At 38.1% G+C, this 13,905-nt stretch overlaps 1 protein-coding gene across 4 annotated transcripts in view; it reads left to right on the top strand.

The window, feature by feature from the left end:
- Window positions 1–13,905, top strand: part of NUMB (NUMB endocytic adaptor protein) — a 162,309-nt gene that overhangs the window by 115,781 nt on the left and 32,623 nt on the right. For 3 of the 4 annotated variants that reach the window (XM_036261543.1, XM_036261525.1, XM_036261517.1), the window contains 2 exons: window positions 6,363–6,437; window positions 13,495–13,527. In XM_036261543.1, coding sequence (XP_036117436.1) covers window positions 6,363–6,437; window positions 13,495–13,527 — 108 coding nt within the window. The remainder of the gene's footprint in view (window positions 1–6,362; window positions 6,438–13,494; window positions 13,528–13,905) is intronic. The other variant, XM_036261533.1, reaches the window with a different exon arrangement.

The raw sequence follows: 13,905 nt of genomic DNA, 5'->3' as shown, positions 1-13,905 counted from the left end.
TAAAGCTGAATTAAACTGAAGAGTCAATTTAAAAGTTCACTCATCTACCTGGCTGGTTTGGCTCAACAGTTAGAGCATCAGCCCACAGACCCAAGAATCATGGATTCGATTCTGGTTAAGGTCACGGACCTTGGTTGCAATTCAGTCCCCGGCCCTGGTGGGGGTCATGTGGGAGGCAGCCAGTTGATGTGTCTCTCACATCAATGTTTCCCTCTCCACCCCCACCCCACCCCACCCCCCACTCTATCTGAAGATAAATGGGAAAATATCCTTGGGTGAGGATTAAAAAAAAAAAGTTTATTCATTAGTTTCTTCTAGGCTGAAAAATACAGCTTTTCAGAATTTGAGAATAATACGCCTATCTCTATAGCATCTGATTAAACGATGAAAAAGTAGGCCTCGCCCTGGCCGGTTTGGCTCAGCGGTTAGAGCGTCGGCCTGTGGTCCGGAGAGACCCGGGTTCGGTTCCCGCTAAGGGCACGTACTTCGGTTGCAGTTTGTCCCCGGCCCTGGTTGGTCGTGCGGTGGCAGCCACTCGATGTGTCCCTTTCACATCGATGTTTCTCTCTCTCTATCTCTTCCTCTCTCTCCCTCCCACTCTATCTGTACAAAAAATGGAAAAATGTCCTCGGGTGAGGATAAAAAAAAAAAAGTAGGCCTCGGTGACAAAGTGCTCTATTATTTTGGGGTGTAAATATGAGTCCAGGTAATTTTGAGAGCTCTTTTATTACAGCTGGAGACAGTGAAACAAGGGCCTGAGATAGAAGCAACAAGAGAGAGACTAGACAGGGCTGCTTTGGCTCCCTAGAAACATTATGGGAAAGAAGTGAACCAAGGCAGGGCTGCTGTCAACTCATTGGAGAGTCAGAGAAAGGGGGACCTTGGAGATAGGTTCAGAGGTAGCCCAGGACAAGCTGCCATTGCCCACTGCTCCCCTGGTTGCAAGCCTTGTGGGATCCCTTAGAGTTCAGGAGATGAGTGCCTGTGGGAGAAGAAGAGGAGGAAGGGAAGGTGTGGGCATGCTCCTGGGAGGGAAAGTGCACTGGAACCTTCATCTTGAGGCTTTTAAAGGCTGGGAGTTTAGAAGAGGGACTTTTGTTGTTGTTTTGTGTTTCTTTTGTTTGTTTTGATGTTGTTAAATTTATTTTTAAATCCTCCCCTGAGGGTATTTTTCCACTTATTTTCAGATAGGAGGGGAGGGGGGAGGGGGGGGAGAGAGAGAAAGAGAAAGAAAGAAAGAAACACTGATGTGAGAGAGACACATTGATTGGTTTCCTTCCACATGACCCTGACCAGGGCTGGGGGCTGAACTGCAGCTGAGGTATGTGCCCTTGACCAAATTGAACCCGAGACTCTTTGGTGCAGGGGCCAACACTCTAACCAGTTAGCCAAACTGGCCAGGGCTTGACATTGTTAAATTTAATTTATTTAAATATGATGACATTTTTAGTCTTATCCTGCTCACTGTGAGATTTCAAGTTCAGAGAGCTTGGTATTTAAAGTAGACAACAACGTGTTTGGTCCTCTATAATAGTTCTTCTATACCAGTATTCTCCCATTTAAGAGTTCAGAGTAACAGGGGAGGGTCTTAGGGGAGGATCTCAATTGAATATTCAACAGCTTTTTCAGATGTGCCCTTTCAGATTAGTGGTCTTCACTGATTGGTCATTGCCAGGTCAGGGGGACATTAGTCATGTATGCTGGTCCTGGCCTGGTCTGCCTGGTTTAGCTGCTTTTCTGGGCCTAGACCTGAAATACAACTGAGGCCTAGATGTTATCTCTAGGGAAGAAAGGTCAGGAGAGGTTCCCCATGACCAATGATATGCCAGGGAAGTAAAGGCCACCCTGGGGGCAAGGTTCGCCACAAGTTTTGCCCATTGCTAGGCACCCAGGGCTTTCTACCCTGGTGACCTTTTGCATCTGGCTGTAAATTGCTCAGCCAGTTTCTTCATTCCCCTTCCCAAGGAATTTTTCTAGCTTCTTACTATCCTGCCTCACAAACACTTGACATTTTTAACAACCTATGATTTTAAATTAAAATTTTTCTAATTTAATAAAAAAAAGAGAGAGATAAGCAAAGATGACTAAATGTGGAATCTGTCTTAAAGCTCATGCTCTTCTTACTGAGCCCAAATGGCTGAAGCCACCACCTTAAATACAATCTTCAGCTTTAGACAAACGAAGACATTACAGGTGGGGGTCTTAATGGAGGTCACCAGGAAAAGCACTGTAAATGGGGGTAAGGTTGTTAGCAGATTTAAATCCTTGTCTTTTGCATTGATAAGAGTTTCTAGAGATAAGTTCATTCCCCTATTCCTGGTACAGTAAGGGGGACACCCTTCCAAATGGAGATGTCCCTTACAAAGGTAAATGTCTCCTACAAAGGGTAACTTCTACTTGGATTTCAGAGCTTCTCCCTTGTATGCTGTTTCTTAAAAATTAGCCAGCCTAAAATAATCCTTATGCCAAAGAGATATTCTGGGGTGACAAAAATCTGTCCCCATTTAGCTGCTAGGCTGTGCATCCATACAGCCTATTACTACATTGAATACTGTAGGTGATTGTAACACAATGGTACTTGTGTAATGCATTGCACTAGTTTGTTAAGACAGCTAGATGTCACTTGGCAGTGGGAATTCTTCAGCTCCATTTGAATCTTACGAGACCACTGTTGTATATGCAGTTTGTCTTTGACTGAAAGGTCATTATGCAGGGCATGATTGTGTATCTTCTTGGATTTCGTATTATTCCAATTGGCCCTAAAGAGATTATACTCTTTCAGCTTAGAACGATATATAATATATTATTTGATCACCATGTCGATGGAGAGAACATCCAAACCTGCAGATAATTTTTATGAGTTTATTTGAGGCAAACTGACTACATGCCAGAAGCAAGATCTGAAATGCTCTGGAGAAAAATGCTTCCCAGAGTGAGAGTTTGCAGTTTCTTTTTATACATTTGGAATGGGGGGTGGGGAGCATAAGGAGAATATATGAATACATGAATTACAAGATTACATAGGAGAAAGCAAGGCAGGGAAATCTCTAAGATTGGATTGATTACAGGATAGTTAACAAGATTATGTGTTCCCTTGAGGGTGTTCTGAAAAAGCATTTCACAGGTATGTTAACTTAGAAACAATGGATAGGATCAACAAGATAAGTAATAAGTATTGGAGAGATCGTGGAGAAAAAGGAACCCTCATTCACTGCTGATGGGAATGTAAACTGGTACAGCCACCACGGAAAACAGTATGGAGGCTCCTCAGAAATTAAGAATAGCCCTGGCCGGTTTGGCTCAGCGGTTAGAGTGTCGGCCTGCGGACTGAAGTGTCCCAGGTTCGATTCCTGGTCAGGGGCACGAACCTGGATTTCAGGTTCAATCCCTGGCCCCCATCAGGGTCATACAGGAGCAACCATTCGATATGTGTCTCTCACATCAATGTTTCTCTCTCTCTCTTTTTCCTTCCCTATCTCCCTCCCTCCCTTCCACTCTCTCAAAAAAGCAATGGAAAAATATCCTCTGGTGAGGATTAAAAAAAAAAGATGATGATATGGTACATATATACTATGGAATACTACTCAACCACAAGAAAAGATGAAATACTGCCTTTTATGACAACATGGATGGACCTTGAGAATATCATACTAAGCAAAATGAGTCAGAAAAAGCTAAGAACCACATGATCTCCCTCATATGTGGGATATAAAACTGAAACTCATAGACACAGACAATAGTATGGTGGTAAAGGGGGCCAAATATATGGTGATATAAGACAATTTGACTTTGGGCGGTTGGTACACAATGCAACATACAGATCATGTATTATAGAAATGTACACTTTACACTTACATAATCTTATTAACCAATATCATTCCAATAAACTTAATGAAAAAAAATTTTTTAATTAAATATTTACAGTGGTCAAAAAAAAAAAAAAAAGGACAGGGTTTGTTTAAGGCAAAGATAACCTTTTACTAGGAAAGTTATAGGCCTGAGGCATGACTACCCACCATGACCTGCCCAGTTAGGAATCTGTGATCAGATCACCTTGTGTGGTAACTTTCTGTTAGACTTATTACAGAGCTCCTTTTTATTCACAATTAAAGAGTGAGCGTTCTTGCTGTTTTATATAATGTTTATTCAAAAATTATAGCTGTTACCATTCTTTAGACATTTAATAATTTTGGCCTTAGTTTATGATTTTTGTGATTGATACTTCAAATATTTTATTATCTAAAGTCCAGCAGTTTTCTACATTGGTTTTATGCATTTATTCATCATTGGAAAGATAGGAGTAAAAGTGAAAAATTCAGTATATAAGCATTATAAAGCTGGATCAGGCTGCTTGGGTTTGAGCATTGATTAACTGAATGACCTGGGCAAGTTACTTAAACTCTGTATACCTGTGTTTCCCACACATCACCACTATTTCACCTCCATTCCAGGGCCAAATGGGAGGTACAGAGAGAGGGGAAGAAGCAGAATGGGGTTTGGCTCCTTACTGGCATCACAGTTCCACTGAATAGAGAGGAAGGTTCCCTTCTCTCAGAGATGTGGTTTCCATTGCTACCAGCACCACCACGATCACAGGGTTTTCTAGGGCTGAGGTGTGAGAGAAGAAAGAAAAGGTAAATAAAAGGGAGGCAAATTTCTATATTCTTTCTGAGGATAAGGAGTTCCCTTACCTGGTCCTTGAGCCAGAAATACAGTGCTTTTCCCAGAGTTTTTTCTCTGCCACAGCAGTAGGTACCAAGGAGGAGAAGAGCAGGGGAGGTAAACTCCCTGCCAGTTCAGAAATACCTTGAATTCCAGTATTATTCTCTAATTCATCTTCTACTCTTTCCAGAAACCTCAAATAGGCGGTCCATGCCTTCTATCCAGGTTTTGTGGTTTCATCCAGGCACAGAGTAAAGTGTATCTACTCCATCTTACCCAGAATCAGACCCCAAATTTCCTTTTGAAAGAGAGCACTTGTAATATTGCCACCATCCCTTCTGCTTTCCAAATCCAAGACTGTTCCCATACTAAGGTACAATTTGAATCATGTTACCACCTTGCAAGGAAAAAAAAGGTTTATTGGCTCTCCAGTGCCTCTCAAATTGCATATAGACTCGTTTTAGCATTCAAATTCCCCAGCTGCATATATCTCATACTCCAGCCAAATAGTAATACTTGTTGATATATAGTTATCCTGTTCTACACCAGGAGCTCTTATTGAACTCTTTCTGCCTAAAATAGTTTCCCAAACTTTCCATTTCTGCCTCTTCAAATGCTACACATCTTTTAAAGCTCAGATGCACTGCTGCCTTAAATTTTGTTTTAGTTTTCTGCCCTGCTCTCATGTGTCCCACTTAAATGAGTATGTGAACTCTTCAGCCTTGAAATAACTGGTATTTTTTTTTTTTTATCCTCACCCAAGGACATTTTTCCATTTTTGTTCAGGTAGAGTGGGAGGGAGAGAGGGGAAGAGAGAGAAAGAGAGAAAGAAACATCGACCTGAAAGGGACACATCGAGTGGCTGCCTCCCACAGGACCCCAACCAGGGCCTGGGGACAAACTGCAACCGAGGTATGTGCCCTTAGCGGGAACCGAACCCAGGTCTCTCTGGACCGCAGGCCAATGCTCTAACCGCTGAGCCAAACTGGCCAGGGCATAACTGGTATTTTTATTCATGCCTTTTTCAGAGAGAGAGAGAGAGAGAGAGAGAGAGAGAGAGAGTGTGTGTGTACACATACATATGTACATAAAGTGTTTTAGGATTATTTTTATGTTTATAAATACAGTAACTGTGACTAGCACAGATTATTATGCCTGAGATCCAATAGATTCAGAAAACATTTAATGCTTACCACATCCTCTTTTATTACAACTCTTTAAGACATTTATTAGAGCCCTGGCCGGTTTGGCTCAGCGGTTAGAGCGTCGACCTGTGGTCCTGAGAGACCCGGGTTTGGTTCCCGCTAAGGGCGTGTACCTCAGTTGCAGTTTGTCCCCGGCCTTGGTCGGTCGTGTGGTGGCAGCCACTCGATGTGTTCCTTTCACATCGATGTTTCTCTCTCTCTCTCTCTCTGTTCCTCTCTCTCCCTCCCACTCTACCTGAACAAAAAAATGGGAAAATGTCCTCGGGTGAGGATAAAAAAAAAAAAAAAAAAAAAAAAAAAGACATTTATTAGAAATCTCATTCATATGAGGACACTGCAGCTAAGTAAAGTAATATCATCTTAACTTTCTACAGTGGCTGTGAGTTTCTTGAGTATAGGAATTTCAATATTCAGTTTTCTACCATCTGATACCTACCATGTAGTAGCTACTCAATAAACATAGCAAAAACCTTAACTTTTCTTTTCTTTCTACAGTACCTTGGCCATGTAGAAGTTGATGAATCAAGAGGAATGCACATCTGTGAAGATGCTGTAAAAAGATTGAAAGCTGTATGTATTTGATGGTTGCCAGTGTTGGTCTATATGCTGTAAATATTTTCTTAAAAGATTTTGCTTAGTAAATTTTAGTGACCTACAATCCAGGAAGAACAGTGTTTCTCTTACGGCAAAAGATGAGTTCACTAATTATGAGTATCTCACATTGTCCATCCAAAGGTGTAAATTATAAAGACCAACTTTTTCAATTTAGGCCAGACATTATCCAAAAGGATAAAGATTCAGAACCCATATTAAACAAGTAGTATGAAATCTTACAGACGAATAGATGAATAATATTCTAAAACCAGGATAAAACTGTTATAGTTAGTGTCTTTTAAAAAAATTTTTATTGTTGAAAGTATTACAGATGTCCCTATAGTTAGTGTCTTAATCTAATGGTGATAATTGGGTTATAAATTATTGATTTTAAATTTACTATAGGAAACAGCTTTTCAAGAAAAATAGAAGAGACATCTGCGTTGATGACTAGGGAGGTTTACATTTGGGGAGGACTTACTAATGTGACTACTACTCCCAGTTTCCTTCTCTACACTCCTCAGACATAAACAGTATACTCCCCTGCCTCTTGCACAAACTTCAGCATATTTGAAATGGAGAATCCTTTTCCAAGATAAATAATGTTTACTTTGCCTGTTATGCCATAGAACACATCCTAGGCACATGTCTATTTATTTAATAAAAGGAGAGAATGGGTTCAGAGTTCATAAAGGTTCGGATTAAAGTGTTAATTTCATATTTGGATAGGTTTGAAGAATGTTTCATAGACTCTGACAGCCCTTTTCACAGCCTGCCTTCTCTCCAGTGTGTGGCCTTTCCCACCCTCCTTGCTCTGAAAGCTTTAAGCATTACTTCTGCACGTCCTTGCCCCAAATAGCATTAAATACTTGTTGCTTTTGGTTTGTTGGTTTGGTGGGCTGCCACAATTTTTGCTACTAATGAGTGCTTTTTCTTAGTTTACTTAATAATCAAAACTTTTCTGCTTCTTGGTACATTCTGTATGACCTCTTTTCTATAATTCCTCCATATAAAAAATATAAAATCAAGGAATCCCCTGAGAATGGGATTGTATTTTAGAAGAAATGCCTCAATCTGTTGTAGAAGGGAAAAGAAGAGAAAAATAACTGATTATACTGTGCAAATAACTAAAAAAATAAAAAATAAACCAATATAGACTCAAGTACGCATATATACACACACACATCCCCTTTACCTTAGATTTTTGGTAATTTAAATTCTTAAATAACTGAAGTCGTTCCTAGTCTGTCTGTGCTCTCCAATTATCATAATGTTAAAGAGACTTATATCCATGTATTATGATACATGAAACTATAATTTATAGACTTGCCATGTCTACCTGAACATATTCCCCTGTTAAATACAGTTTCAGATCATGTAATTTTCCAAGAAATATAAATTCAGTGTCCTCTTTAACAAAATAATTTTCAGTTAATTAGAAAAATAAGTTTAGCCAAGAACATTAAAAATTTTTTTATTATTATTAATTTCTTAGAGTGGAAGGGAGAAAGAAACAGAAACATCGATGTGAGAGAGACACATTATTCGGCCACCTTCTGCACATACCCCACTGGGAATCGAGCCCACAACCCAGGCATGTGCCCTGACTGGGAATCAAACCTTCACCTCCCAGTCTATAGGATGACGCTCAACCCACTGAGCCACACTAGCTGGGCTACCTAAGAACATTTTAAAAGTAATGTAATGAGTTGCCTTATAGTCATTTAAAGAACATTTTAAACATTGTAAACTAATGACTAAAAGCAACAGACAGATCTGAAACAAACTATAAATAGTTTATTCAAGTCCTATAACTTCTATAACTTACAGTTAGAAGGTCACTGTGGATGAGCCTTTAGAAAGTCTTTTAACTCATGTTTATTCTCTAAATGAGGAAAATCTTGGGATAATTTAAATTTTCCCAGAAAATATTAAGAAACGGTATTTAGTTGTTAAATGAGCAGTTAACCCTCTTGACTGTCTAGGTTTTTTATTTTTTATTTTTTTTATGGTACGTGCCCCTAGCAGGAACCGAACCCAGGACTCTGGTCCTCAGGCCATTGCTCAACCGCTGAGCCAAACTGGCCAGGGCATGTCTAGGTTTTTTAAAAAGCCAGTCAGAGAAAGATAAGTACCTTATGATTTAACTCATAAGTGGTATCTAATGAACAAACTGAACTAATAAGGAAAATAGAGACAGACTCATAGATAGAAGAAAGCAGGCTGTCAGCTCAGTGGAGGGGAGCATGGGTATTGGGAGGGTAGAGGGATTGAGGAAAAAAGTAAAAAGAAAGAGAAAGAATTCATGGACACATATAGCAGTGTGGTGATTGTGAGGGGTAAAGGGGTGAGTGGAGGTGGAGGAGGGTATGGTGATGGAAAAAAATAAAATAAAGGGAAAAAACCCTACTTTTAAATAGAAATATTTCTTTATTATATAGGTAGTGAATACGCATTGTATAAAATACAAATGAACAAAAACAGTACATAAAATATCTTGTAATCCCAGAGATAGCCACTATTTAGTATCAAGTTTTAAAACTAATTTTTTAGTTGAGTGAATGTTTTTGTTTCATTTTACTTTTTTTTAACCAAGAATGTTATAAATTATAAGCATGCTTATTTGAGTACAGGACTATTTTAAAATTTTTATTAATTTTTAGAGAGGGAGAGAGAGATAGAAACATCAGTGAGAGAGAACATCGATTGGCCACCTCCTGCATGCCCCCACTGGGGATTTGGCCTGAAGTTTGGGCATGTGCCCTGACTGGGAATCGAACCCGTGACCTCTCAGTGGATGGGTCAACACTCAACCACTGAGCCACACCAGCCGGGCAGAGTACGGGACTATGTAGATAATAACATTTAATGAGTTTTTATTTTCACCAGAAATAGGAACCAAATTGCCATTTAAAAAATTATACCTGTGCTTAAAATAGTGTCTGGCATACAGTGGCCATTCAAAAAATATTTCTAGAATGAATATATAGAAAAGATTCAGTCTACAATATGTGGTCAGATCGAATCTCATAAAAATCACCATAACCATAATTATAGTTCATGTTTTAAAGTTTATGAAACCCTTTTGCATATCTCTAAAAGATCCTAATGTCCCTGTGGGGTTTTTTTAAAGTTTTTAAATTGATTTTTAGAGAGAGAGAGAAACATCGGTGTGAGAGCAAAACATTGATTGGCTACCTCCTGTATGCCCCCTACCAGGGATGAAGCCCGAAACCTGGGCATATGCCGTGACCAGAAATCAAACCAACAACCTTTCTGTGCACAGTACAATGCTCAACCAACCCAGCCACACTAGCCAGAGCTCCCGGTGGTATTTTATGCCTAAAATGAAGTTTTATATATGTTGATTGCTTTTCTGGACATACTTAAACTTTTGAACTTTGAGGGGAAATTGACCATTCCTGAACCTTTTTTGTTGTTAATCCTCACCTGAGGAAATTCTTCTATTGATTTTTTAGAGAGAGTGGAAGGGATGAATGTGGTGGGGTGGGAGGAGAGAGAAACATCAATGTGAGAAAGACACATCGACTGGGGCTGGTGATCGAACCTGCAACCCAAGTACACGTCCGTGACTAGAATCAAACCTGCGACCTTTGGTCTGCAGGCTGATGGTCTAACCACTGAGACAAACCAGCCAGGGCCATTTCTGAACTTTATATTCAAGAAATTCTTTGAAATTTTTCAGACCAAACCTATCCAGGAGATTTGGAGCAAATGCTTATAATTTTATAGAGGGAAACGTATTTTTTTTTTTTTTTTAATCCTCATCCGAGGACATTTTTCCATTTTTTGTACAGACAGTGTGGGAGGAAGAGAGAGGAAGAGAGAGAGAGAGGGAAACATCGATGTGAAAGGGACACATCGAGTGGCTGCCACCCGCACGACCGACCAGGGCCGGGGACAAACTGCAACCGAGGTACGTGCCCTTAGCGGGAACCGAACCCGGGTCTCTCCGGACCGCAGGCGGACGCTCTAACCGCTGAGCCAAACCGGCCAGGGCGGGAAACGTATTTTTTAAAGTAAGATTGATTTTTAGATAACTGATGTCAATTTCCTGTTATTATATTCAAACTTCCCCCTTGTATAAATACCCTTTCTAATACTGTACTGAGAAGGTTGCAGAAAGTTGAAAGTCTTCAGCTTGTTGTTCTTCTCAAATTATATTAGCCTAGCCCTGGCTGGTTTGTCTGGGCAGTTAAAAGTGATGGCCCAAGGACCTAAGGGTTGAGAGTTTGATTCCTGGTCAAGGACACATACCTGGGTTGCAGGTTCAATCCCTAGCCCCAGTGAGCCAACCAACCAATCAATGTGTCTCTCTCACATCAATGTTTCTCTTCCCCCACCCCCAACTCTATCTAAAAATTAATGGAAAAATGTTCTCGGTTGAGGATTAATAGCAACAAAATAAATCATATTAGTCTACAAAATTCATGACTTTGTCTTTTCATATTTTTATGAAAATTCTTTTCAAATTTCTGTGCAGAAATTTCTAGTTGCCTCCCCTCTTTACCAAACATTGATCCTAACAGACATCAATAGTCAAATATATCAGATGTGTATATTATGCCAAAAGCTATGTCTCTGGAGGTGTTTTTGTTTATTTTTATAGATCATAAATCTTCCTCTTAGAATTTCAAATAAATGCAAGCAAATGTAAAAGTGTACAACCTATAGATTAAAGAAAAAGAAAAATAGCATATCTATGGAATTAGTTTGAGTGTCAGTGTTTTAAAATTTGAAGAATTATATAGTTTAGATGTGCCAGTTAAGTAGCAAAACAAACATCTTAAACTTATCACTTAAATAATCTTTAAACTAAAACTAACATTCTAGTGCTTTTTAAATCTGTGGGGAATTGAAGTAGCAGAGTAGTTTGCAAGAATAGTTTTCTTTTTCCTTGAAGTAGTTCCTTAAAATTTATGATTATTTTAACTTTAATTAGAAGTTATCTGCAAATTTAATATTCTCAAGTGAAAAGATAACTATAATAACTACACAGAATAGTGTTTTAAACATATGCTTCTCAGAGCCTAAATATGTTGAAATTGTTTTTTACTTTGTATACATAAAGTTAGTTATAGCTATTTTTAACTCATTTAGTTTGTGACATAATTTGACAAATTAGCCACTTAGCGACTTAGATTGTATGAGATCTATCTATGGATAATCTGTTGTTCATTTTCAGTGTCTTTATGTCATAGTTAGTGCTGGATGAGGGAGGAGTAATGTCATTTATCAATCTATTCTGTAAAAAGTGTATCCAGCCTTTGATTATCTTGCTTGACACTGATCCCAGATGCCCTTCCTTTTAAAAGGTCTTTTTTTTCCCCATTGTCCCTGTAAATGTCTCTCCCTCTGTCTTGGTTTTAGACTAGTTTCATTATACTACCAGTTTCTAATATGTTGATTTTTTTAATTCACTATTTGATATATTTTTTCCTAATATATGTTTTTGTTTTAGCAGGTAAAAGAATCATAACTTAATTGTTTTTTAAAAAACAATATTCTCCAGTCTAATAACTATCTGTTTATGCATTCTGCACGTCAACTTTTTTTTATTAACATCTGAAATCCTTTATAAAAAGAAGGCAAACTCCATATTTAACAAGTGCTTTTCTGAGAGCTAAATTAAGTATTAATGGATCTCTTTTCTTCACCTCACTATCCCTTAAGAATGGTGAATCTTTTAACTTTGGCTGCATCCTTAAAAGTTGATGGTTGCTCACAGTCTCACAAAACTAGGGTCACCAAACTTGGCAGCAGAGATAGAGTTAGTCTTGTTGTGATAACTATCCCAATTACTTTATTATTTTTCCAGTTTAAGTTCAAAATATTTTATGGACATATTTGATACTGTTTGTCATTTTCAAAATTTAGGGAGCAAGCAAACTATTCAGTATTTTAATGACTTTATCAATTGAGAGTCAAATTTCAGTATAGTTGTCTTTTTTTAGACATTTGTCCATCATTAAAAATTGATTATAAAAAGTAAAGGCTTAAAGTACAGTTCAACCAAAACTAGAAAATGTAAAGTTAATCTGGCTTGGGTGAATTAGAACCCATCTACTTTGCATAAATTCTTCAGATTTTAAATGGTGGCCAGTTTTCAAAATTTGTATATGCTTAAAAATTGGTGCTGGGACCATAGATAGCTGTGTCTCTCTCATGTACATAGTTTCAGAATCATGTACTTAACTGTCCTTGCAAGTTTTTTATTCTAAAACAGGAACATTTTAAAATAAAACAAAACCCTATTCCTTACATTTCAGTTGTGGTCCACAGATATGGTTTTGTTCTTACATATTTATTTTCTCTGCTCTAGTGAAATCATTAGCCTTGTGTTCTTTATAGATTATTTATTCTATGTTTGGAATAGAACATATTTATTATTTCCCCATGATTGTCATGGAATTGATCAGCACACATACAAATTAATCCCAATGCATAAGTAAGGATTCTCTAAGTGACATCTTGAACTTAGTAAGAAAAAGTCTGACAAGGACCCTTGCTGCACACTCATAATTTAATTTTATGTGTTGCTGTGTGATTATGTGGTCATTTGAATGTGAACTGGTTTTTTAACTGATGACTTCCACATAGTTGGCCACTTTTCAGTTGAAAAATGTATATGGAATTAATCTTCTATTTACTATTCACTATTATGAAATTTAAAATGCAAATCTCACGCAACTAGTATGTCCTAATCTTTTTCTCTGCTACCAAATTTGGATAATCTCTGTTTCAAAAGTAAACAGAATACTAAACTAACTAGTTGCTCTGCATGGATGCAGGTTCTGATTTCTTCTCATTCTTTCCATGGATTCTTAGGCCATACAGTATGTTTCCCTGCATTTTCATGTCACTCCTGGTATGGATAACTCTTTAAAACTCACTCCCTCCCCTTCTCCTACTCTGCCCTTTACCCAACTTCCATATGTGCTTATTGGTGTGAAACCCTGGGACATTTAGCCCATACAATAATAGCGCTCGACTTGTCCCCCTGTTCCTCCAGGAAAGGAAGTTCTTCAAAGGCTTCTTTGGAAAAGTAAGTTTGATGCCACATTTGTGCTTGCTTTATAAGGAGTTACACCCCTAGTATAGCACTGACATGTGTTTTGAAAAAGAAATAGCTTTGGTATCTTTATACAGGAATTGATTTGACTATATAAAGAAATTAACGAATTGGAAAGTTGCTATCTATGATATTACCTGTGTGTGTTGATATTAAATCTGATGATTCCTAGGAAAGTTCAATCCATAAATAAAGTAGGTTAAAAAAGGATGGCATCTTTATTTAAACTAGGTGTTAAATTTAATTTGATCTTACAAAACTGTTCCTTTAGCGTATTATTAGCTGAATTTTTAACAAGTGGGTTTTATTTAGTGTTCAATATTGACAGAGAAGTGGGAAGAAATATTAAAT

The sequence above is a fragment of the Molossus molossus genome, unplaced genomic scaffold (assembly GCF_014108415.1).
Source record: "Molossus molossus isolate mMolMol1 unplaced genomic scaffold, mMolMol1.p scaffold_m16_p_1, whole genome shotgun sequence".
Taxonomy (NCBI): Eukaryota; Metazoa; Chordata; class Mammalia; order Chiroptera; family Molossidae; genus Molossus; species Molossus molossus.
Note: the sequence above shows the minus strand (reverse complement) of the source record. Positions and strands in the feature narration are given on the sequence as shown.